Source organism: Pan paniscus, chromosome 7, assembly GCF_029289425.2.
Source record: "Pan paniscus chromosome 7, NHGRI_mPanPan1-v2.0_pri, whole genome shotgun sequence".
Classification (NCBI taxonomy): domain Eukaryota; kingdom Metazoa; phylum Chordata; class Mammalia; order Primates; family Hominidae; genus Pan; species Pan paniscus.
In genome coordinates, this window is record NC_073256.2 from 18251834 (window position 1) to 18279250 (window position 27417).

At 41.2% G+C, this 27417-nt stretch overlaps 1 protein-coding gene across 2 annotated transcripts in view; it reads right to left on the reverse strand.

The window, feature by feature from the left end:
* CSMD1 (CUB and Sushi multiple domains 1) overlaps positions 1-27417 on the reverse strand; it is a 2070470-nt gene that overhangs the window by 518487 nt on the left and 1524566 nt on the right. For both annotated transcript variants that reach the window (XM_034966977.3, XM_034966976.3), the window contains exon 12: positions 20273-20385. In XM_034966977.3, coding sequence (XP_034822868.1) covers positions 20273-20385 — 113 coding nt within the window. The remainder of the gene's footprint in view (positions 1-20272; positions 20386-27417) is intronic.

Below are 27417 nucleotides of genomic sequence, written 5' to 3' on the forward strand. Positions count from 1 at the left end.
GGAGGGAGGGAGAGAGGGAGGGAAGGGGAAGGAGGGAAGGAAGGGAGGGAGCGAGGGAGGGAGGGAGGAGCAATGAAGATGACTGTGGAAGAGCAAAGAAGAGATGTTCTTGCTCTACAAAAAAGGTGACTTTTTCCCTGAAAACTTGGAGAGAGGCTGCTGTGGGTTTATTAATGAAGGTTTAAAGAACAGTGAAGGTTTGTAGGAGTTGCTGTAAGTCCATAAGTACTAATAAAACGACCAGGTGCCATGCAAAGGTGAGAGTGTGGGGCAAGGAGCAGGGCAGCATGAGTGGAGGCCAAGTGGGCATGACCCATGACCTTCGGGAACTGCAGCATCGAGAGTCCTCTAGGCTGAGCTCACTCCTGCACACCGCAGAGGGATGCATTACAGAGAAAAGCTTTAGACACTTCAGGAAATAGTGGCTGACTTATTCTCAGTTATATGTCTAAATGACACAGCTTCATGGATAATTGTCTCCACTCTCCACTAATTTTGGAAAACTCATGCAGGCATAATTCTATTCCAGAAGAAGCACCTCCCTGTGTATGAATGAGCCACCTTCCCCCAACGGTAAATGTAGGAAAGAAGGTGACAGCCAATTGCAATGGATGTAAACAATCACATATAAACAGAAATCAAACACGTATTAGTAGGAGGCAGAAAAGTTTACTTCAAAGGAAATCGGAAAGGATCACATGAAAACTTGTTGCCTGTCTTCCAATCCATGAGTTCTACACAGCACAAAGCAACATTCAAAGCACTTGTAATACACTTAATCTTTGAGATTGCGTCTTGAAATTAGTTGGTGGGGGGAATCAGTTCTTAAATTATTTGCATCAAAATAGCATAAACCTGAAGAATTTTAGAGGGAAGTTAAAATTAAATAGGCTTATTCTGAAAAATATCTGAGAGACTAAACTCAGCTTCTTTGCTTTTAAAAATTTGAATCCAAATCAGCACAAACTCAATATAATCTTGTATTCTCTACCCCTCTATTATGTGACAATGTGTCATGAGTTGGCTTTGCCAAGTCAGAGGAAACCCCAGGCTCCCTCCATGCCTAAGGATGTCCTGGACTGGGAAAATAAATTTTTTCTTATTCTATATTTTCTCTGTAGTGAAGAAGAAAATGAACAGACCTCTTATGAGAGCAATTTTTTTTTTAAGATGGAGTTTCTCTCTTGTTGCCCAGGCTGTAGTGCAATGGCACAATATTGGCTCACTGCAAACTGCCTCTTGGGTTCAAGCAATTCTCCTGCCTCACCCTCCCAAGTAACTGAGATTACAGGTGACGGCAACCATGCCTGGCTAATTTTTGTATTTTTAGTAGCGACAGGGTTTCACCATGTTGGTCAGGCCTGTCTCAAACTCTTGACCTCAGGTGATCCTCCCACCTTGGCCTCCCAAAGTGCCAGGATTACAGGCATGAACCAATGCACCTAGCCAAAAGCAACATTTATATCCATAAAAATTCATGTAAAGTTTTAAGCCTCACGTTGTAAAATTTCTAATTATTTCAGACACTTAAACATTCAGACATTTAAGAAAAACTGTTGCTCCAGTCTTAAGACTCACACAGCTTGCCATAAGCAAGCGTTTTAAAGTGGAAAAGCCAGACGGGAGAGAGGGTCACCAGCTCCTCCTCATTGATGTGGTCCTCAGGAGCCTCTCCTTCCGTGGTTGAGACACATATGAAATTCGGAAAATCATCTGGTTTGCTGACTGTTTCACTTTCATGTATGTGTCCTGCACATCAGGATTTGCTCCGATGACGAACGTTGACTATGGGTCTCTTACACTCAGGCGGCCTCCAGCCTCTGATAAGATGGGCCTTAACACCTCCGTTGACCAACTGACTTCATGATCTTTCTCTGTCATGACCTAATCAGGAGTTTCAGATCTTCCTACCCATACACATGGATGCACACAAGCCACTCCTATTTTCTTTTTTTTTTTTTTTATTATGCTTTAAGTTTTAGGTTACATGTGCACAACGTGCAGGTTTGTTACATATGTATACATGTGCCATGTTGGTGTGCTGCACCCATTAACTCATCATTTAGCATTAGGTATATCTCCTAAAGCTATCCCTACCCCTCCCCACACCACACAACAGACCCTGGTGTGTGATGTTCCCCTTCCTGTGTCCATGAGTTCTCACTGTTCAATTCCCGCCTATGAATGAGAAAACGTAGTGTTTGATTTTCTGTCCTTGCGATAGTTTCCTGAGAATCATGGTTTCCAGCTTCATCCATGTCCCTACAAAGGACAGGAACTCATCATTTTTTATGGCTGCATAGTATTCCATGGTGTATATGTGCCACATTTTCTTAATGCAGTCTATCATTGTTGGACATTTGGGTTGGTTTCAAGTTTTTGCGATTGTGAATAGTGCCACAGTAAACATACATGTGGATATGTCTTTATAGCAGCATGATTTATAATCCTTTGGGTATATACCCAGTAATGGGATGGCTGGGTCAAATGGTAATTCTAGTTCTAGATCCCTGAGGAATCACCACACTGACTTCCACGATGGTTGAACTCGTTTACAGTCCCACCAACAGTGTGAAAGTGTTCCTATTTCTCCACCTCCTCTCCAGCACCTGTTGTTTCCTGACTTTTTAATGATCACCATTCTAACTGGTATGAGATGGTATCTCATTGTGGTTTTGACTTGCATTTCTCTGATGGCCAGTGATGATGAGCATTTTTTTCATGTGTTTTTTGGCTGCATAAATGTCTTCCTTTGAGAAGTGTCTGTTCATATCCTTCACCCACTTTTTGATGGGGTTGTTTGTTTTCTTCTTGTAAATTTGTTTGAGTTCTTTGTAGATTCTGGATATTAGCCCTTTGTCAGATGAGTAGATTGCAAAACTTTTCTGCCTTTCTGTAGGTTGCCTGTTCACTCTGATGGTAGTTTCTTTTGCTGTGCAGAAGCTCTTTAGTTTAATTAGATCCCATTTGTCAATTTTGGCTTTTGTTGCCATTGCATTTGGTGTTTTAGACATGAAGTCCTTGCCCATGCCTATGTCCTGAATGGTATTGCCTAGGTGTTCTTCTGGGGTTTTTATGGTTTTAGGTCTAACATTTAAGTGTTCAATTCATCTTGAATTAATTTTTGTATAAGGTGTAAGGAAGGGATCCAGTTTCATCTTTCTACATATAGCTAGCCAGTATTCCCAGCACCATTTATTATATATGGAATCCTTTCCCCATTTCTTGTTTTTGTTAGGTTTGTCAAAGATCAGATAGTTGTAGATATGTGGCATTATTCCTGAGGGCTCTGTTCTGTTCCATTGATCTATATCTCTGTTTTGGTACCAGTACCATGCTGTTTGGGTTATGGTAGCCTTGTAGTATAGTTTGAAGTCAGGTAGCATGATGCCTCCAGCTTTGTTCTTTTGGCTTAGGATTGACTTGGCAATGCAGGCTCTTTTTTGGTTCCATATGAACTTTAAAGTAGTTTTTTCCAATTCTGTGAAGAAAGTCATTGGTAGCTTGATGAGGATGGCATTGAATCTATAAATTACCTTGGGCAGTATGGCCATTTTCATCATATTGATACTTTCTACTCATGAGCATGGAATGTTCTTCCATTTGTTTGTATCCTCTTTTATTTCATTGAGCAGTGGTTTGCAGTTCTCCTTGAAGAGGTCCTTCACATCCCTTGTAAGTTGGATTCCTGGATATTTTATTCTCTTTGAAGCAGTTGTGAATGGGAGTTCACTCAAGATTTGGCTCTCTGTTTGTCTGTTATTGGTGTATAAGAATGCTTGTGATTTTTGCACATTGATTTTGTATCCTGAGACTTTGCTGAAGTTGCTTATCCGCTTAAGGAGATTTTGGGCTGAGATCATGGGGTTTTCTAAATATACAATCATGCAATCTGCAAACAGGGACCATTTGACTTCCTCTTTTCCTAATTGAATACCCTTTATTTCCTTCTCCTGCCTGATTGCCCTGGCCAGAACTTCCAACACTATGTTGAATAGGAGTGGTGAGAGAGGGCATCCCTGTCTTGTGCCAGTTTTCAAAGGGAATGCTTCCAGTTTTTGCCCATTCACTATGATATTGGCTATGGGTTTGTCATAGATAGCTCTTATTATTTTGAGATACCTCCCATCAATACCTAATTTATTGAGAGTTTTTAGCATGAAGGGTTGTTGAATTTTGTCAAAGGCCTTTTTTGCATCTATTGAGATAATCATGTGGTTTTTGTCTTTGGTTCTGTTTGTATGCGGGATTACGTTTATTGATTTGCGTATGTTGAAGCAGCCTTGCATCCCAGGGATGAAACCCACTTGATCATGGTGGATAAGCTTCTTGATGTGCTGCTGGATTCGGTGTGCCAGTATTTTATTGAGGATTTTTGCATCGATGTTCATCAGGGATATTGGTCTAAAATTCTCTTTTTTTGTTGTGTCTCTGCCAGACTTTGGTATCAGGATGATGTTGGCCTCATAAAATGAGTTAGGGAGGATTCCCTCTTTTTCTATTGATTGGAATAGTTTCAGAAGGAATGGTACCAGCTTCTCCTTGTACCTCTGGTAGAATCCGGCTGTGAATCCATCTGGTTCTGGACTTTTTGTGGTTGGTAAGCTATTAATTATTTCTTCAATTTCAGAGCCTGTTATTGGTCTATTCAGAGATTCAACTTCTTCCTGGTTTCGTCTTGGGAGAGTGTATGTGTCGAAGAATTTATACATTTCTTCTAGATTTTCTAGTTCATTTGCATAGAGGTGTTTATAGTATTCTGTGATGGTAGTTTGTATTTCCATGGGATTGGTGGTGATATACCCTTTATCATTTTTTATTGCTTCTATTTGATTCTTTTCTCTTTTCTTCTTTATTAGTCTTGGTAGCAGTCTATCAATTTTGTTGATCTTTTCAAAAAACCAGCTCCTGGATTCATTGATTTTTTGAAGGGTTTTTTGTGTCTCTATTTCCTTCAGTTCTGCTCTGGTCTTAGTTATTTCTTGCCTTCTGCTGCCTTTTGAATGTGTTTGCTCTTGCTTCTCTGGTTTTAATTGTGATGTTAGGGCGTCAATTTTAGATCTTTCCTGCTTTCTCTTGTGGGCATTTAATGCTATAAATTTCCCTCTACACACTGCTTTGAATGTGTCCCAGAGATTCTGGTATGCTGTGTCTTTGTTCTCATTGGTTTCAAAGAACATCTTTATTTCTACCTTCATTTCGTTACATACCCAGTAGTCATTCAGGAGCAGGTTGTTCAGTTTCCATGTAGCTGAGTAGTTCTGAGTGACTTTCTTAATCCTGAGTTCTAGTTTTATTGCACTGTGGTCTGACAGTTTGTTATAATTTGTGTTCTTTTACATTTGCTGAGGAGTGCTTTACTTACAACTATGTGGTCAATTTTGGAATAGGTGTGGTGTGGTGCTGAAAAGAATGTATATTTTGGTGACTTGGGGTGGATAGTTCTGTAGATGTCTATTAGGTCTGCTTGGTGCAGAGCTGAGTTCAATTCCTGGATATCCTTGTTAACTTTCTGTCTCATTGATCTGTCTAATGTTGACAGTGGGGTGTTAAAGTCTCCCATTATTATTGTGTGGGAGTCTGTCTCTTTGTAGGTCTCTAAGTACTTGCTTTATGAATCTGGGTGCTCCTGTATTGGGTGCATATATATTTAGGATAGTTAGCTCTTCTCGTTGAATTGATCCCTTTACCATTATGTAATGTCCTTCTTTGTCTCTTTTGATCTTTGTTGGTTTAAAGTCTGTTTTATCAGAGACTAGGATTGCAACCCCTGCCTTTTTTTGTTTTCCATTTGCTTGGTAGATCTTTCTCCATCCCTTTATTTTGAGCCTACATGTGTCTCTGCACGTGAGATGGGCTTCCTGAATGCAACACACTGATGGGTCTTGACTGTTTATCCAATTTGCCAGTCCGTGTCTTTGAATTGGAGCATTTAGCCCATTTACATTTAAGGTTAATATTGTTATGTGTGAATTTGATCCTGTCATTATGATGTTAGGCGGTTATTTTGCTCGTTAGTTGATGCAGTTTCTTCCTAGCATCAATGGTCTTTACAATTTGGCATGTTTTTGCAGTGGCTGGTACCGGTTGTTCGTTTCCATGTTTAGTGCTTCCTTCAGGAGCTCTTTTACGGTAGGACTGGTGGTGACAGAATCTCTCAGCATTTGCTTGCCTGTAAAAGATTTTATTTCTCCTTCACTTAAGAAGCTTAATTTGGCTGGAGATGAAATTCTGGATTGAAAATTCTTTTATTTAACTATGTTGAATATGGGTCCCCACTCTCTTCTAGCTTGTAGAGTTTCTGCCAAGAGATCAGCTGTTAGTCTGATGGGCTTCCCCTTGTGGGTAACCCGTCCTTTCTCTCTGGCTGCCCTTAAAATTTTTTCTTCATTTCTGCTTTGCTGAATCTGACAATTATGTGTCTTCAAGTTGCTCTTCTCGAGGAGTATCTTTGTGGCGTTCTCTGTATTTCCTGAATTTGCATGTTGGCCTGCCTTGCTAGATTGGGGAAGTTCTCCTGCATAACATCCTGCAGAGTGTTTTCCAACTTGGTTCCATTCTCCCCGTCACTTTCAGGTACACCAATCAGACGTAGATTTGGTCTTTTCACATAGTCCCATATTTCTTGGAGGCTTTGTTTGTTTCTTTTTATTCTTTTTTCTCTAAACTTCTCTTCTCACTTCATTTCATTCATTTGATCTCCCATCACTGATACCCTTTCTTCTCATTGATCGAATCGGCTACTGAGGCTCGTGCATTCATCAGGTAGTTCTCGTGCCATGGTTTTCAACTCCATTAGGTCCTTTGAGGACTTCTCTGCATTGGTTATTCTAGTTAGCCATTCGTCTAATTTTTTTTCAAGGTTTTTAACTTCTTTGCAGTGGGTTCAAACTTCCTCCTTTAGCTCGGAGTAGTTTCATCGTCTGAAGCCTTCTTCTCTCAACTCATCAAAGTCATTCTCCATCCAACTTTGTTCCATTGCTGGTGAGGAGCTGCTTTCCTTTGGAGGAGGATAGGTGCTCTGATTTTTAGAGTTTTCAGTTTTTCCGCTCTGTTTCTTCCCCATCTTTGTGGTTTTATCTTCCTTTGGTCTTTGATGATGGTGACGTACAGATGGGGTTTTGGTGTGAATGTCCTTTCTGTTTGTTAGTTTTCCTTCTAACAGTCAGGACCCTCAGCTGCAGATCTGCTGGAGTTTGCTGGAGGTCCACTGCAGACCCTGTTTGCCTGGGTATCAGCAGCGGAGGCTGCAGAACAGCGGATATTGGTGAACAGCAAATGTTGCTGCCTGATCGTTCCTCTGGAAGTTTTGTCTCAGAAGACTACCCGGCCATGTGAGGTGTCAGACTGCCCCTACTGGGGATACCTCCCAGTTACGCTACTCAGGGGTCAGGGACCCACTTGAGGAGGCAGTCTGTCCGTTCTCAGATCTCAAGCTGCGTGCTGGGAGAACCATTACTCTCTTCAAAGCTGTCAGACAGGGACCTTTAAGTCTGCAGAGCTTACTGCTATCTTTTTGTTTGTCTGTGCCCTGCCCCCAGACATGGAGTCTACAGAGGCAGGCAGGCCTCCTTGAGCTGAGGTGGGCTCCACCCAGTTCCAGCTTCCGGACTGCTTTGTTTATCTATTCAAGCCTGGGCAATGGTGGGTGCCCCTCCCTCAGCCTGGCTGCTGCCTTGCAGTTTGATCTGAGACTGCTGTGCCAGCAATGAGCGAGGCTCCATGGGTGTAGGATCCTCTGAGCCAGGCGTGGGATATTATCTCCTGGTGTGCTATTTGCTAAGACCTTTAGAAAAGCACAGTATTAGGGTGGGAGTGACCCAATTTTCCAGGTGCCGTCTGTCACCCCTTTCTTTGACTAGGAAAGGGAATTCCCTGACCCCTTGCTCTTCCTGTGTGGGGCGATGCCTTGGCCTGCTTCAACTCATGCTTGGTGTGCTGCACCCACTGTCCTGCACCCACTGTCTGACACTGCCCAGTGAGATGAACCTGGTACCTCAGTTGGAAATGCAGAAATCACCCGTCTTCTGCATCACTCACGCTAGAAGCTGTAGACTGGAGCTGTTCCTATTGGGCCATCTTGGCTCCACCCCTTACTCTCCTATTTTCTAATACAATTTAGAAAACGCATAGCATTGAAGGCCTTGTGAATGATGTCACCATGTGCTTCGTGGTTATCTACGTTGGCACAGTTTTTCACTTAGCATCATTGCATTATTTCCTACTATGCCGAAACCTAGTTGTGCTCTCTCCTATCCTATCTTAGCATTGAAATAGTCCTAGTGGACGTTTTTCAATATCAGAGGTGGCAATCACATCTTCAGCTTGCTAATCATTCCAGGAATGAGCTTCCCATAAAGACGAAATATTTGGAGCTGTTGATTTCTTTCTTTCAGAAGTGGGAGGAAAGCCTGCAGATGACCCATCCCCATTGCCCATTATAGATGAGGCTACTAAAGGCCAGGGGTATTCAGAACAAACTGGATGCAGAACTGAAACCCGAGCCCAGGTCTGTTGGCTAAGCTGTAGCACTGCACTATCCTGCCTCCGTTGTATTCTACAGTTCATGCTGGAGCCCTCCTGCTGCACTGTCTCACCCTACACACCCTCATCCTGCACTTCCTCATCCCATAGCCCCTCATTTTGTACTCCTTCCCCTGCACATCTCATCCCGGACCCCTTCACCTGTACCCCTCACTCTGTACTCCTCACCTGTACCCCTCATTCTGCACCTCTCTTCCTGGACCCCTCCCTCTGAATCCCTCACCCAGGCCTCTCCTCCTGCACTCCTCACTGCACCCCTCATCCTGTACCTCTCTTCCTGGAATCCTCATCCTGGACCCCTCATCTGGACCCCCTCATCCTGCCCTCCTCACTGCACCTCCCATCCTGGACTCCTGAACCTGTTTCCCTTGCCATGTACCCCTCATCTTCACCCCTCATCCTATACTCCCTGATCTTCAGCTCACATCACAACCTTTTTGCCAAAGTCTGAAGCTGCCTAACTTCTTCAGTTTCTCTCATTCTCTGTCTCAGATGGCATAAACTTTCTTTCTGCTCACTCCCTTTCCCAAGAGAAAAGCAGAAGAAACAGAGGTCCACGTGCTCACATGTTAAAGCAACAGATGATCTAAAAGAAACGCACTGGAGCTAAGTCATCAAAACTGCATGCCACGCCTGGCCGTTCCTGGCTTAGAGGCAAGAGGATATGCACGCGGTTTAAAAAACACAGGATGAACTTCGAGAATAGAATAGTCCCATCTATAACTTTTAAATCAGTAATGCAAAATATCATCCATTTGTAAGTCAACACAATTCAGACATTTTAACAAAGACTCTTGTTGAGATCATAAAAACTCGTAAAGGAAACAGAAATACCAAAGAAAAATAATAAAGGTAACGAGAAAATTGAAAGCAACAAATTCCAATTGAAAGGAAAAAACGTGTTTGGAAAAGTGGGTCCTTGTTGTATCCGATGCAGGGATCCCAGCGGTAAAGATGTGGGAGAATGTTATCACATTCACACACTCATGACACACGAGAAATGAGGAAGGCAGCCATATGGCTGGAAAAAAATAGGAAGCTCATTCCACTTACAGAGCCTAACATATCACCTAGAAGTACACCTTGTTAATTTCACAAGCTCTTTCATAATTCGCAAATATCATTATCAGAACTTTCATTCTTAGCTGAGACTAAAATCCAGATTGGAGAACGTCTCCCAGGAAGTTTGCTCTAACGTGCACCCCGCGGCGCTTAACCTCCGTGTCATTTCCACTACATCTTATCTCAGTTTACTTTGAAATGTAATCTGTGAGGATACATGTTGGGAAGGGAAAGTGGAATGTAGCTGGAGCTAATGGGCCACTAAAACTGGAATTTACATGTCAAATTTCTGCGTTAGAATTTAATGTTCTCTGGCACCACCTGCTCTCCTGGCTCATATGTGCTGATATATTTAAATATTTAATAATGGCTTATCTCACATTACTAAGAAGAATCTGTGCTTATAATTCATTCATGCAATATAACTCAGAAAAAAATAGAAACCAAGAGTCAATGAGTCTTCTGATATTTTTCTTAAAGTTAAGACTGTCCTGAATGTCAGCATATCTTCATACAAATTCTTCAACCCTGTCAACAAAAAAGGTTGATGACTGGAAACTCAATATCTTTCTAATATATAGTTTGTTGTTATTACTTGTTTGTTTAAATATCGTTTCAATAAAATCCTATGTTCATCTTATTGGTCTTGCGTTAAGACAATGGAACGCTAGTTGGGTAGCTGGTAATTCACCTAAAGAAAACAATAGCAACAATGAACACATATAATCTATTAATTTCAGCTTCAAACACTTAATTATTAATATATTTGGTTTGTAAATGGCTCTTAATATCTTTGGTTACTAAATGGCTCACCAGGATGAAGACATTGTGTGCTCTGCAACGGTCTGGACAAACAGAATTGAAAAAAATGGGGATCTTTCTCAAGGACTCGAGGACACACAAAACACTCTAGGAAAACTGTTACCTTAGCTAAAAAGGAGCTGCTGCAGGTAGCCACAGGGAAACACTGGAAGGAATTTACATCCCAGTGAGTTGTCCAGGAGAGAGGTGCAGCTCTCAAGCTGGGCCTTGGGGAAGGGAAGGCCTTGCGGGTAGGAAATACCCGCCCGGACAGAAGGGAAGCGGCAGGAGCGCCAGTGTGGGGGAGAACAATGGATGGGCACAGGATGGCAAGCGCACAGGATGGCAAGGACACAGCATGCTACACTGTGGCTCTTGAGAGGACACGTGATCTGGAAGAGGGGCCGAAATTCAGTGACTTGCTCTGTGGTGGCTGCATCGTGGTGGGGCACACGGGAGCCTCAGGTGCAGGAAGAAGCTGACTCATGGACCAGAGTGAGCAGGGTGAGGTGAGGAGAGACAGGCCGGTGTGTCCCTCACCCTGCTGGCTGACGTGGGGCACAGGGTACAAAACACAGAGGCCCTAATATGACGGGAATCGCACAGTGGATCCTTCTCATCAAACTTCCTTGCAATGCAGCACCAGTGCCACAGGAATATGCACTTTTAAGGCCACCCTGACCTGAATCTCCGTCTATGAAGACCCCTGGGTGATCTCCACGCATGTGGCAGTCGGAGACACGGATGAGAGCAGAGAACATCATCAATACAGGTACATGGGAGATCTGTGCAGAAATGCATCCCTTTGCCAACAGGGGAATTCAACCAATAGCAGTAGAGCACCCACCACTGAAGGGGAACTCCCGGACGGTCCAGGGGAGGTGGACTCAGAGAACCAGAGAGGGCACCAGATATACTTCAGGAAGTGGGTTCCAAAAGGTCATTATTCAGGGACCCAAGCACTCAAGAATGAGGCTGTTGATACATGAACAGATTTGGGTCCAGGAATCAGAGCAGCATCCACAACTAGAAACAGTCTGTGTTGACTCATTGGCTACTGGGCTATAATACCTCAAATGTTTAAAAACTAAACTAACACTTAAAAAAAAAACTGGAGTGGTCCTAAGATTATTGATAAGGGTTAAATGGCCCATGATAATGCTACAAAAATCTAAACAGTCCAGAAATTGGCTAAGACATGCAGTCACATTTTGCACATCTCTAAGGACGCAGCTATACAACCTGCAGCTTCTGCACAGCTGCACAGGTGCGGGGCATAAAGAGGTCCTTGCATTCCCAGAGCTTCTGTCTCCTGGGAAGAAAGGCAATTAAACAATTGTCGGGATGGAGGCAGCTCAGGGTGGTATAGGATTGTGCAGCAGCAAATCACATCATCTAGGATGTGAGGCTTATTGGGGAAAGTAATCTCTGAGATGAGACGGGAAGATCAGCAAATGATCTACATGGTGAGTCCATAGAAGAACGATCCTTGTTGGGGAGATACGTGTGCAAAGGTAAAAGAGAGGAAAAAAGGAAGATTTGAAGATCTGGAAGTTCCATGGGACAAACATGAATTGTATGTGGGTGGTGGTGAGAGATGAAGATGGAATTTGGAAACAAGTTTACAGAATATTCTGTGGACCCTGGGAAGGCTCCAACCAATTCGAAACAGTGTAGGAACACTCTCTATGTTCATTTTTTTAAAAAAGATAATTCTGACTGGACCCCTGTGTGTGGGCGAAATAGAAGAGATTAGTAGGGGGGAGAAATGAAGTTTCGGCCACTGCAGAGGCCGCCTGGAGGGGACACTGTGGAAGCCATCTAAGGGTAAGAGAATGAAGATGAAAAGGAGGGATGGGATAGAAGTATATTTACTAGACGGAACTGACAGAAATTCGCGGAGAAAAAGAGAACAGGATCATAAACCACCAATGTCGCTGAGAAGAAATAAGACAAAAACAATAATTATAAATCTGTTGTCCAAATTCTCAAAGAATATAGGGAGATTATTTTCCCCGGCTGCTAGACAATGATGCCGCACTCTGGGTAAGAACAGACAATGGCGTGATGTGAGTCCCAGGTCAGGAAGCTTGTTCTAGAAGCAAAGAGCTAAGCACCAGGAAGGCAGATACGACCACTTGTGGTCCCAAGAATAGAAGGGCTAGTTTTGTTTCAAGGGATGTGGAGGGCAGTAACAATAAGTTTGTTCTTTAGCATATTAAATGGAATGGCAGTCCTCAGGAAAGCCCGTTGAGAGGAAATTCGAATTTACAGCACATGAGTTCACGTGACAGCACTCTTTCCCTTGCATGGGGCTCACCACAGACTCAGGTCCCACCATCAAATGTGGCCCTCATCGCTCTGCGGGACTGAGGCTGCTAGAGAGGGCTCATAGCTGCACACCTCTGAGGGAAGTGCTCAAACAAAGGCCTTAATTTAGAGTAAAGAAGAAGATGCAAGGGCTACTGACCCTGAGACCCGGCATTCCTGCCACAGACTGTGAAGTCCAGAAGGCTTTTGCTGGATAGAATGAGGGAATGCGCTTCTGAAGGCATGGCTGAGGAGCCAGCTTGGAGAGGATGCTGGGAAGGATGTGCTGCTGTCCTTTGGATGTGGTCTTCATCCTAAATCCACGGCCATAATGCTGTGTCAGTCCCCAGAGGCTGGAATACATGGGGCCAGGAAGTGAGGAGGGGAAGCAGGAGTAGCTGTCTCACCTCCATCCCAGGAGCTGATTGAGATCTCTGCTCCCCGATCTCTCAAATTAGGCTATGTGGTTCTAGAGAACCTGCTTCTCAGAGGGGAGCTGTCTCCATCAGCAGGAAGAGGAAGGGCCCCATGAAACTGTAAGCTATCCCTGTGGCCCAGCATCTTCAAGATCCTCATGCCCAAGGCTTCGCCATTAAGGGAAGCAGCTATCATCCTTGCAGCAGGACTGGCCATAATCAGGAGAAAAAGCTGGGGCCATTGTCCCCATTGAGACAATACAGATGAGTGGGACCATTTATCCATGGGGACTCTCTTACGTGTGATAGAACACGGACAAGTCTAGCAGCCACACCTGAGCAGTGCATTGTGAGCAGAGACCGAGGCCCTGTGAGGACTTGGGTCAGCATCACCCTGCTGCAGAAGCCACCTAGCCCAGCTGAGAGGCCAGCTAAGGAGGCAGATCCTCACATGGGCCGGACAGGAGGGTGGCGGTGAGTGTGTGTTGCACATGTTCCTAGGAAACGAGGCCAGTCAGAATCCTAGAGAAGCTGTTTCCAGATGGACAATACTGAACAGTGCTAGTGCTGGGCTGCATTTGATCCCAAGGGCACTTTTGGGTGCTCTCTTCAGAACCCAGCAACCCCCCTCCCAGCTGCTCGGGACCCACACTGCATTTCTTTTCAGGAATCATCCCAAGCAGTGTTCTGGTCCCTCCCTGGGGGTCACCCATGTCAATGGTCAACGGCACCAAGCCTGGCCCAATTGCTTCAGTTTGGAAGACTATACAGCACCATCCTAGCTCCAGACCTCCCTGTAGCATCATTTAAGGCAAGGGTTTCCAACCTCCAGGCCAGGGACCAGTATTGGTCCATGGCCTGTTAGGAACTGGGCCAAACAGCAGGAGGTGAGCGGCAGGCAAGGGAGCATTTCCACCTGAGCTCTGCCTCCCATCAGATCAGCGGCAACATAAGATTCTCCTAGGAGTGTGAACCCTATTGTGAAGTGCACATGCGAGGGATCTAGGCTGCATGCCCTTTATGAGAATCTAATACCTGATGATCTGTCACTGTGTCCCATCACCCAGATGGGACTGTCTAGTTGCAGGAAAACAAGCTCAGGGCTCCCAATGATTCTACATTATGGAGAGTTGTATAATTATTTAATTACACATTACATTGTAATAATAGAAATAAAGTGCACAGTAAATGTAATGCACTTCAGTCACCCTGAAACCATCACCTCTCCCAGTCCATGGAAAAACTGTCTTCCTTAAAGCTGATCCCTTGTGCCAAAAAGGCTGGGGACCTCTTAACTAAGGCACCTGATGTGGTCTGACTGTTTGTGTCCCTCCAAATTCCTAAGTTGAAACCTAACCCCAAATTTGATGGTTTTCAGAGATGGGCCAGCCTTTAGAGCGTGATGACATCATGAGGTTGGAGCCGCTGTGAACAGGATTAGTGCCCTTATGAAGGACGTCCAGGCTTGTGGCCTTGCCCTGTCCACCACGTGAGGACACAGTGAGAAGGCGCCATCTATGAACCAGGAAACGGTCCTCACCGGACACCAAATCTGCCACTGCCTTGATCGTGGACTTCCCAGAACTGTGAGAGATACAATTCCATTTTCTCTAAGCCAACTCTATCTGCATATTCTGTTACGGCAACCTGAATGAACTAACTGTGCACCTGTCGTGACTGGACACTGTTCCACCTCTCCCTCCACCCAACTCCACTTCCCTCTCTGCCTTACAGACGATTCCAAGCACACTCCCAATACCTCCTGCTACACAAGTCACCAACTCAGGCTCTGCTTCCAAGAAAAAGGATAATTTGTCATAGATTAAAGTCAAGCCCTTGAAAAAAAATGTTAAATCCACCTTAGACATAAGGCTGTATCTGCTGTGAAAAAGGAGGTACACATTATAAACGCTTTGTGACAGTCAACTGAGCATTCCCACAACATGTAAACAAAAGGTTATTTGAAGCCACGTCCTGCAGCTTCACCTTCTCTTTAGGGTTTTAGAAGTCACTACTATTCTGGCAGGCACTGTCTTGCCTGACTATGAATAGCGTATTGGCTTCATGCTCACAAGGACAGGGGCATGAGCTCACTTTCTACAAGGACCAGTGAGCTGTCCTTGGTTCAGGGAGAGCACCCTGTGCCGTCATTGCACTTGGACGCTGTTCAATGTGCATAATTGCTCACCTAGAGAAGACGGGCGAGACTGGGCTGGGTAACTCATGCCAGTACAACCACGCAAGACGAGAAGCACCTTCAAGATTACATAACATCAATGCTGTCTCAAAAGTTCCGTCTGCCAAGAATGGTAAAGATGCTGCTTTTTGAACCATCTCCTACATTCCTGTATTCAGTACAACACACAGCCTCACTTCCCCCATTCACCCTAGGAGCACAGATCCTTGGCTACAGACTGAGATGCCTACACAAATTTCCATTCTCTTATTATCACTGTATTCATCGGACAAAGGAGACAATTCCGTTTCTTGTATGAAATGGTGATGCTGAAGTCAAATAATTTTACTGGAATCACTCTTAGTATTAGCCCAAAATAGGTCTTGTTTTGACTATACAGCAGCACATCACAGGAAACAGTTCCTTTAATTTACCCCCTGCTGGAATGTAAATAGCTATGGCAAATTACATGAAACATGATTTCTGGAGATGCAGTTCATCACCTAGTGTGATGAACTCGAACCGAATTTTTTTTTTGTAACCAAAAATGCTTCAGAGTCAACTCACTTTACTATAGACAGAGAAGCCATAAAAACGTGGGACCACTACAATAGCAAACATGTAATTGCTTATAAGAATATCCAGGGATCAAGTTTGCTTCTTGTTAACTTCCTCATGGCTAGAAGCTGCAGTGGTTATGAAGGAACCCAACTTTCAATTGAGCATAGGGATTTTTCTTTATTTTCTGTGAACTAACAATCAGTTGCTATGAGATATAATATATATTTTATTTTCAAATATAAAATGGAGAAACTATGCCCTGGACTCACATTATTTTTTCTTATATAGTTTTCTGAGATTTACTATTTATATGGATTCTATCTATTATAAATATGATTTATAAATATATAAATGATTTTTAAGTATATAAATTATACATAGGTAGAATCTATATATATAGCAAATTTATATATAAATTGTATATGTAAAATTTGTTTTAAAAATATATACTAGTCATATAGAGTTTGCTTATGAATGGTCAGTGTTGCCTTATATGGCTCTATCATAATTAATTTACATCCTGCTTCTTAGCATTTGGGCTTTTGAACAGATTATTTTTAATTCAGTATTTTCATTTGTAAAATGGTTTTAAACAAAGCTTACCTCTCTCCCATTACTTTCTGACACTTAACATGATCTCCCTCAAGAGCTCTGTTTGTTTTTTAAACTTTGCATTTTTTTCCCCATAATTCGCTTAGGGGAAATTATCAATTTACACTCTCTCTCTCGTTCTGTGTATAATAGCTATAGATAATGCACATGCTCATATGTATGCACGTGCTTATATATTAGGGAATATGTATAAGACATACTGTATAACATGCACATGCCAACTGAAGTCTAGCAAGAGCATTTGTTTCTGTGAATTGTTCTTTTGTGTTTGCTGCTGGGGCCTCACCAGCAGGGACCCCTGTTGTTTTTCAGTCTCTGAGCTACTCCCTGCCTATCCTACACTCACTGTGATTTTCAGGGGATGCATAGGCCCTGGTTTTCATTTCTCCACCCTACTTGCTTTCTGACAAATGCCTCTAAAAGGGTCCATTAATTGAGTAGACCCTCCAGGCATCTTGAGGGGATGGAGGAGAGAAGATTGTCTTTGGGGAGTTAGAGACAGCACAAATGGACAAATCTCAGATATGCCCAAGCCTACGAGCCCGGCATGATGGAGGCCACAGGTGGGTAGAGTGGACCCAAGGTCCTCCTGGTCCTCGTGTCCTGAGGCAGCCCCCTCACCATTACTGTGTGTGATGGCAGGGGGTAGTGGGGGTGCCAGGAAAGCATCCTCCAGGGAGATTTTCTGAGAGACAACAGTGCCCAAGGTAGCAGAGACCATGAACATCTTAGGGTTAGAAGTGTGATCCGAAGATTTGAGGGCCCCGAAATATTTTACACTACTCAGGCTATTCCTGATTTCTTGTCAAGGTTGGAGTAGGTAGGTCAGTAAGGGTTGACATGGGTGGCCTTTGGTAATGAGTGAGGTTACACTGATAGCTACTTTGTTAGGATGGAGTCTCAAAAATTCAAGTCGATGTTAAAATAAGATGATGTGGCATTTCTTGCATAGCAGTTTGTCTAGGGTTTGTAGTCTGAGGGACTGACTGTGACTCCAGGTATGAGAGGGCACACACTGAAAATTTCTGGGGAAACTATGAGAAAATGTGGAGAGCTGTTGCCTCAGAGGAAGTTAACTGGCTCAGCTAGAAGCTGGAGAGAAGGGGTGCTTACAATTCATCTAAACACCCTCAGTTGGGTTTACATGTCTTACTGTGCACGCTATTATTTATATAATGAAAACATCATGTTTGTAGAAAAATCTCAAAATTAAAATGAAAATGCAACCAGAAATAAGAGCTCCATGTGTTATGAGCCTTACATGTTTTACTCAGTTGATTTTTCAATAAAATTATGAAGCAGTTGTGATTACTAGGACTTTTTTTTTTAATGACGAGTCTGATACACAAAGGGTTTAAATAACTTACACTAAGGTTCAGTTACTGAGTAGCAGAACCAGTATTCAGGGGAGTCCAGCTCCAGAGCCTGTGTTCCTAACACTAGATGTTAGTGAAAATCAGGCAACATCAAAACTTAGAACATTTAACTCTATGTGAATATATGCTGTATATATTTTCTGATAATTTTTCTTTCTTTTTTTAAGATGGAGTGTCACTCTGTTGCCTAGACTGGAGTGCAGTGGCACGATCTTGGCTCACTGCAAGCTCCACTACCCGGGTTCAAGCGATTCTTCTGCCTCAGCCTCCTGTGTATCTGGGATTACAGGTGCCCACCCTCCACAAACAGCTAATTTATTTTATTTTTTGTATTTTGAGGAGAGATAGGGGTTTCACCATGTTGGCCAGGCTGGTATGGAACTCCTGACCTTAAGTGATCCACCTGCCTTGGTCTCCCAAAGCACTATGACTACAGGTGTCAGCTCTCCTGCCCGGGCTGTTTTCTGATAATATCATTTAAGAACAACTATGCTTTGAGTCAAATAATATAAAATTATGTATACACATAAAGGTCACTTTTATAAGTGATTTGCACTTTGTCTTCAACTGTTAGCTTAATATAGTACTCTGGAAATATGCATTTTTTAGAATGTCTTCTACTGTTATAATCTCTTAATTTTTTAAAATCCTCAAATGTTGTATTAGTTACTGGTTTTAATTACCTTTTTGCCTTTGGACTATTCTTTTGTCAAAGATAACACATGACATTGAATTGGCCATCTCTCAAGGACTGATGGCCATTCACGTTTTTATGACATCTCATAGGTGGCTACTGAGACTCTTACCATAGCACTAATTAGGGTAAAATGGAATTATAATTAATGTGGTGTGGTCATTCACTGTGAAATATGACACATAGAAGAATGTTTACCTTTTATTGGGACTACTTAAGTCTCTTCATAGTCAAGGATGCAGTTTGGGCACGAGGCTCCTCTCCTATTCCTGGTACCATAAATCTCAATGCTGCTGAGATGAATTTACTGCAATTTGCCCTGTTGGGAAGTGTCTGGTATTTCACTGATGATTTCAGATTCTACTAAAGGCATCAGCAAATGCAGGTCATGTGGAAACTATTATATCTCCACCATACGTTCCTGAATAACTGCACAGTCACATAAAAGTTCAATTGAAGGTCAGGTCTAAAAATTCAAATGTCAGGAAGTATTCAGCCGTTGCCTCTGCATTCTAGTTTTAGTCACTGAAAGTGATGTAAATATACATTTTTTGTCCTAGTATTTCTTATTCAAAAGGGTCATTAAGTCCCCACCACACCCCGTGTGTCAGCAAGGAGGGACCCTATTTTATGCTTTGTAGATGAGGATACTCCGGGGTGGGCCCACACACCACAAGACCCTTTAATATTGTCACCCTTTATCCCACACAGAGAGAGAGAGCAGCCAAGCTGTGGCGTGTTCACTCACATGGACTCATGACAATGTCCCTTACCATGCTGGTTGATTTAGGATTGGTGGATGCTTTTTTATTATCTCCTTCATTGATGTCATGGGTAATAACTTCTCGTTACATTTTTCAGCTCCTAAAACTATTCCTATGGTATACACTTGGGAAATAAGAACATACTGCCTATTTACTCAAATTCAAAAAGTAGAATAAAATACAGTTCCAACAGCTCCAGATAAATATTCTCATTTTTACCTAAACACATACACATCTATCGGTTCAAATATTTTAAGGAACTCAGTTACTAACGAAGGAACCAATAAGATATTTTAAAAACTATTTCAAAGGAGAATCCAAAGATCACAACTATATAGACAATCAGATATACTGAAATAAATTTGCTAATCCATTTAAAAGTAATCAATATCCACAGGACAATAATTAATGGGATCTCTTTCACAGGAAATTCATTTGCATTTAAATGGTTCAGAAATTGTTTGCATTGCTATCAGTTTTCTATAACTTGTAAAGTTGTAAACTAGCTCAAAAACAATGACAGGCACAGGGCTTTCATTTCAAATATTTGAATTTGGCTCATAAAAATTTATAATTGTAAGTCTTTTCAGATTCATTATATTGTCTTTTCTATGTTTGCTCACATAAAAGAAGGTTTTGAGAAACACCAGGCAATATGATATGGTCAAAAGATCCCCACATATGCCCACATTTCCTAGCTTACACCTAATACTTCACCTCACTCTTTATTTTGGGATAATCAGAGCACATATCATGGCAGGCCGAGTTTTCAGAAGTTAAACATTCTCATTCACAAAAGCGAGTGTTAGTAGACTTTAAGGAAGTTCCCATGATGATTCCTATTTATCAGCATTGTTTGACTTGTTGATTTTACTTCTACCTAACCAACACAGAATGGTCTCTGCCCTCTGTTGGAATGCTAACTTCCAACCCTCTGAAGTGTATTCTTATCATACCTTGGTAAACAGCTTTAAACCCAGGTGAGCCAATGCTATCATCCGACTGCAGATGTAGCCACATCTGGTTGCTCATGCTCACAATGAGGTCAGGAACACTGGATCCCGTGAGCCTGCATGGAAGAGAAATGTCAAAGCTTTTATGTAAGGCAACAAGTACATCGACTTCCACCTGAAAGGAGGATCTTGCTGCTTTAAACAGCCAAACCCTAGATATATAGGTAGCAAGACCCTCTTTCAAAGACTGTACAGCCTCTGGTCCATTATATTAATATTCAAACATCACTATCACTGGTGCTTTACAGAAATTACTCTATTCTATGGCTGCCAATTTGTGAATTTTCTTTTAAAAAATCAATTTAGGGCAATCAACCATCCCATTTTCCTGGAACCGAGAGGCTTCCCCAGGTGCAGGAATTACAATGTTAAAACTGGGACAGTCCTGGAAAAAATATGGCACAGTTGTTCATCTGAGGTGACTAGAGATGTGCACAGTTGCTGTAGGATTGCACAACACCAGCCATGAAAGACAAAGCATCTCTATCACAAGAAATTGTACGGGTTCATTCACAAAAGGTTTTCATTGTGTAGAACTAGTATGTAACTTTATCACAAACTCTCCTTTAAAATATATTATAGGTAATTATACATTAAGAGAATTTTGAAAAGAACAACATGCATAGCTGAAATAGATTTGGCAGCATTTATCGAACACTCCCCCCGCATATTAATGTCTGGGTCACACCAAATGTGAGTTTCAATGAAGCATTCATTGTGCATTAACAAAACAGTCACATAGGGGCTGCTGTCAGCCAGTGAAAAGAAACACTAAATCCATTGATTGAACTCAACATGCTGACAGAAAAGCATGTTGAAATAGAAAAAGTGTAAGAAGAAAATCAATTCAACCAAAACAAATGTCCCTAATCAAATAGGAAGCTTGACTTTCAGCAAAGTAGTTTCAGGAATATGAGCATATGATTTGCCCCATCAATCATATCATCTGTCTATCAACCCAACATCCTCACCTTAGGCAGTACAGAGAACCGGATTCTTCAAAGGAAAATGAACAACTGTCACTATATGTGAAGTAACTCATGCAATGTTACACACAAATTGAAAAGAGGAAAATATTTCTGTGAATGCTGTGCGGTTAACTAAATATGTATTTCTTTCTGAAGATTTGTCTTCGTTGGCAACATTGTTCTTTTTCATTTGCTTGTTTTGGTGGCTTGTTTGAAGAGAGATTTTTTCTTTCTTTCTTATTCATACATTTATTGAAGTGTAACAAGCCAAAAAGCGCACAGATCATGAATGTCTAACTCTATGAATTTTTACAAAGTGAACCGCCACACAGATCAACTCTTAGAGAATTACCAACACCCCAAAGCCTTCTTGTACCTTCTCCCAGTCACCATCCTCTCCTCCCATCTTGCCAAATTATCAGTTTTACATCTTCTTTACAGTTTTTTTATAAAGGAAATCATACTATATATAACATTTTGTTCAACATGATGTTGGTGAAATGTATTCATGTTATTGTTTGTAGTATTGTTTCATTTACTTCAATTTCTACATAGAATTTACAGTGTATAAACACAAGTAGGGGATGATTAACATTTTTGAATTCTTGAAATTTTTATTAAGATAATTGTAGATACACATGTGGTAGGTAGTACAAAATAATATAAAGAGATCACATGTATTTTTTTACCTAGTTTCCCCGAGTGGTAACATCTCGCAAAACTATAACAATCAGGACAATGACATGGATACAACCTACCAGCCTCGTTAAAACTTTCCCTGTTTTATTCGTATTTTGTATGTACATTTGTGCATGTAGCTCTGCACAAATACGTCACATGTCTCGGCTCCTGAATTCACCGCCATAGTCAATGCAGGGCAGCTCCATTCCCTCCAAATTCTCTGGTGCTCTTCCCTTAAAATCACACTCATTCCCCTCTTGCTACACCCCCTTCACTGTCCCTAACCCCTGGCAACCATTAATCAGTCTCCATCTCTAAATTATTCATTTAAAAAATCATACAAATGAAATCACAGTGTTTAACAACTTGGGATTCGATTTTACTTAGCTTAATTCCTGGAAGATTTATCCCAGTTGTTGTTTATACCAATAGTTTGTTCCCTTTTATCGCTGGGTAGTATGTCATGTTGTGGATATACCACAGCTTGCTTAATCATCCACCTGGTTAAGGGTATTTGGGCTGATACTAGTTTTGGCAGATGACACCTAAAGCTGATTTGAATATGTGTGTGCAGGTTTCTGTGTGAGTACAAATCTTCATGTACCTGAGATAAAAGCCCAAGAGGGCAACAGCTACATTGTAAAATCTTGTTTAGTATTTAAAGAAACTACCAAATATTTCCCCAGACTGTTCGTACATTCCCACCAGCAGTGTGTGAGCACCCCAGATTCTTTGTATTCTCAATAGGCATTCGGTGTTGTCGGCATTTTTCCACACTTTAACAGCTACGTGCATTTAACTAATCGGTAATGATGTACAACATTGTCTCATGGGTTTATTTGCCATTTATACGTCTTCTTGAATGAGAGGTCTTTCTTTTCCTCCTTTTAAATATTGAAAACTCTCTTGATATATTGTAGTACAGATACCAGTCCTTGTCAGAAATTAGCAGTTTTGATTTAAATATAGTCCATTTTGGTTCCACATGCAATTACAACAACTTATATTCCATAAGTATTAGTTGCAGGGCTTTCTGTATATCAAGTTCGGAATCTGGCTTAGTTCCTTCCTTCCTTCCTTCCTTCCTTCCTTCCTTCCTTCCTTCCTTCCTTCCTTCCTTCCTCCCTCCCTCCCTCCTCTCCCTCCTTCCTTCCCTCCCTCCTTCTTCCTCTCTCCTTCCTTCCCTCCCTCTCTCCCTCCCTTCTTCCTCTCTTCTTCCTTCCTTCTTTTCCCTCCCTCCCTTCCTTCCTTCCTTCCTTCCTTCTTCCTTTCTTCTTTCCTTCCTTCCTTCCTTGCCTTCTGTTATCATTCCCTAAGGTAAGTGAATATATAAAGGAAAAATATGTATCTTAAGTCAAATTCATGGTTTTGGGTAGAAGAAAGAGGAAAGAAAACATACTGTTTTAATATTATACAATTAAAGAAAAATGTGGGCATAGCCATTAGTTTTTCCCTACATGTTAATACACACATGGCACTTGGTTCACACGCAAAATAAGTCGAGGAGAGTGTTTTCCCTACTCCCTTTGGGCTTACAGGTGATGTCAGCACCCTTCTCATCTGTGTTCCCCACTCCCACTCGCTTCTCTCTTTTACACCCCTTTGACTTTGAGACTTATGCCACCATGCAACATGACTCTACTACTGTTCATCATCGTCCTCTCCCTTCGTGTAGCCCCTGGCTTGTTGTCATTGCTCCCTGTGGGCAATCTGATAATTCTTGAAAAGTGACTCAAGGGTTCTTGGCTCTTTTAACCCAATAATTTTTCTCTCCACTCCACTGCAAGGTATAACATCAAGGTGCAAGGTATGAAATCACTGGTCATACCTTGCACCTTGCTACTCTTTATCATAACAAACTTAAGCACCTAACCTCTCTTTCTGAACACACTGCAATATCTTTTAACTATCGTAAGTGTGTACTTTCTGAAACACACTTCCCAATTCTTGGGGACCTCTACTAATGATTTTGTCATATTTTTACCCAGCCTGGACAACATGATTGGTACTCTGCTATTCTGTCTTTCCAGCACCTTAACTGTGTTAAAGTCTATTACCAATCTGTCCCATCTCTGACAAAACTCCAACTTGAGATCAATCCAACCACCCACTCTCTATCTTCCTGTATGTGTGCACAAGAAAGATGATGAAGAACTTGCTGATTTGTACTGATATATATATATATATATATTTATGATTTCCAGACTCACACTAGACACATGGTGCCACATTTTTTTCCTGAATTATGCTCAGTGTATTTTTCCTCTTGCCATTTGTTATTGCCCTAAGTCATCATCATTTTTCTCCAGCCCATTGCCAGCCCTTATTTCTTCTGTTCTCAGCAGATAACTTTATTCATAAGCATAAGGGGGAAAACATTTAGGGCAGTCAAAACATGAAATACCTGCCTCTCAAAATTTCCTAAGTTTTTTTTTTTATTCTTTTCATGTCACCAGTCATCGGCCACTATAAGTAACTGTTGGGGGAGTTTACTTTCCTCGTACTTCTTTGATGTTTTTCACACCATTGTTTTCTCCCCATTTCCAACCTCTCAGCTGAACACTGATTATCTCACACCCACCCCACCAAAGTAGGCTCCTAACTCTGTCTCCTGGTTCTGGCATTTCATCTCCCCTAGACATTTGACTTGATTTTAACTTATTGAAAACGTAATTGTCATGTGGAAAATTCTTACACATTGAAAAGACTTATACTGTCTATCCAACTACTTTAGACATACCTCTCAGTCGATATATTTAATTTCTTAAGTTCTGTACTGAACTTTGCTTTAATTTAATCTTATATTACTTTGTTCATTTGCATGAAACAGTCAGAAAGCACACTGCCATATTCCACACAAACTTCTTCAATCAAATGTCAAATCAGGTTTATGTTTATTAGTCATTTTGGAATTTAAGCCTGCTATGTGACAGTTATATTTATGAGAAGAACTGTAATTACAGCTTATTATAGTTACTTTAAAGCTAATTAACTTACAAAAATTTCATACAGTAAAAGCACTTTTTATTTTTAAATTTTTATGTTATTTTATAATTATTTAAAACAAAAGAACTTTTGTTCCTCCTTCTGGTTTTTAGAACTATTTTGGCTTGCTGACACTGAAAAATGATTTCTTTAAAACAAAGAAGCAAGCAATATTGTTGCCCTTTGCAACTGCTTATCTGTTTGAAACAGGATTTTCAAAATAATAATACCTGAAAAATAAAATAGATACTGGCTTTGATTAAATACAGTAGGTGCTCAAATGAAGTCATTTTGTTCAATGTCATTTCATTATAACATTGATGAAGAAGATAGATTCCTAGCAGGGGTGGTGTCTGTATGGGTGTATCAGCCTACTCTCACACTGCTATAAAGATATTATCCAAGACCTAGAGACTGGGTAATTTATAAAGAAAGGAGGTTTAAGTGACTCATAGTTCCACATGGCTGGGGAGGCCTCAGGAAATTTACAATCATGGTAGAGGGTGAAAGGGAAGCAAGGCACATCTTACATGGCAGCAGGAGAGAGCATGTGAAGGAGGAACTGTCAAACATAAAACCATCACATCTGGTGAAAACTCCTTCACCATTACGAGAACAGCATAGGGGAAACTGCCCCCATGATCCAATCACCTCCCTCAACACATGGGGATTATGGAGATTACAATCCGAAATGAGATTTGAGTGGGGACACAGAGCCAAATCATATCAATGAGGTTGGCATGTTCCCCATGTCTGCCCGGATTTGCTCCCAGGTTTTCTCCCACATCCCAAAGCTGTGCATGTGAGGTTTACTGACATTAGCTAATGAGCTGGTTGGAAAAGGAATGAATGAATGAATATAAATTGTCAAATAAAAATGTGTCAAGTATATGATAATCATACAAATGCAGGACAATAAACAATGCAATAGGAAAGTGCTCAGGGAGCTGTCACATGTGTAAATGTTTTTGACCTCTCTGGGGGGAAGAGGTTTTCCTGACAATGTTGTCTTGGCAAACAAAAATTTATTTATCCCTTGATGTAACCAACCTCCACCCCTATGAATGTCACTCATCCATCCACCAAAAATTTGGTAAACAGTAATCTTACTGGTCTTCATTAATCTTTCTTAAAAGTGTGTATAGTTCACATTTATTTCAATGTTTAATATTAGGAGTGTTTTGGTCTTTACGCAGAAGTTTGGTCTTGCTTTTTGTGAGCAGAAATATGCTTAGGAACTTAACTCTTGTTTATATCAATTAACCTAAGGGGAAACTGGTTTTGGTATACAGAGTTTTACTTGAAGTCACAGTTTCCAAAGACCTATTAATGACGTTAAGTGGGAACTTACTACACTTTAACATTCATCATAACATATAGTTACATAATTAGTCTTGCTTTCTTTAACACAGCTCAATTTTTCCCCAAGTTGACTCTATACTACATACTGTTCTGATTTAAACTTAAAAATAAAGTTATCCTAATGAAACGCTAAATAAATCTATTTTTGATAGAGGAAAATATAATTTTATTTTGGAGAAATAAGCCATCATATTGTAGCTGCCTGCCTTTTTGGCTCCAAGCCCTGCAGTCTAAAACTCTGTCATCTCCCAGGCGTGTTCAGCTCCAGCCATATTTATTTTTCCCCATTCTCCAGAATGATGGCATTTCTCAGTTCCCAGGGTTTTGCAAACCCTGAAATCCTTGTATGGACTGTCAATTCCTCCTGCTAAGCTAAGAGTCTTTGAAGACTCTGAGGATTGTCACTGGGCATTTCTTAGCCTCTTGAGGCCAGATTAGGACTTTTTGCCTCTAGGTCATCACAGAATCCTTCACGCAATTCATTTTCATAGACATCTGCTTCAACCTCCACCTTCTTTCAAATTCTGAGCTCTCTGGGTGCAATTTTATGTCTCTTGGCCACTTTATCCCTAGTCTCTAGTAAATAACATACACATTTTTAAAATAAATCAATAAATAAAAATATAAATTAATCTACACTGTTTTCATTATACAGCTACATGTTTAAATTTTATAGGAATATTTCCAAATAATGATGTAAATCTTAGAGTTATCTTAGGCAGCAAACCAAGGGCTTAACATTTGGAGTTCTGGGATGGCTCTGTCATTAATTCACCTGTGATTTTAGCTAAATCATTTTATCTGTATTCCAGGTTCCTCATCTATGAAACAAGAGAATTGTATTAATCCAACTTGAAGGAACTCTTCAGACCTAAAATTCTATGATCTTTTGCACAGATTTCAGTGAATATACTGCTGTCTCACATTGATATGTCTGGTTGCAGTCAGTATCAATGTTGAACTGAAATCAACAGTGATTATTTCTCCAATTTCAAGTATGTGAAGCGGTTAACCCAAAATGAAGGAAATGATATTTGATTATGTAATTGTTCCTGCCTTACAACTAGGGCACTTTGTGAGTACCTTTAATTC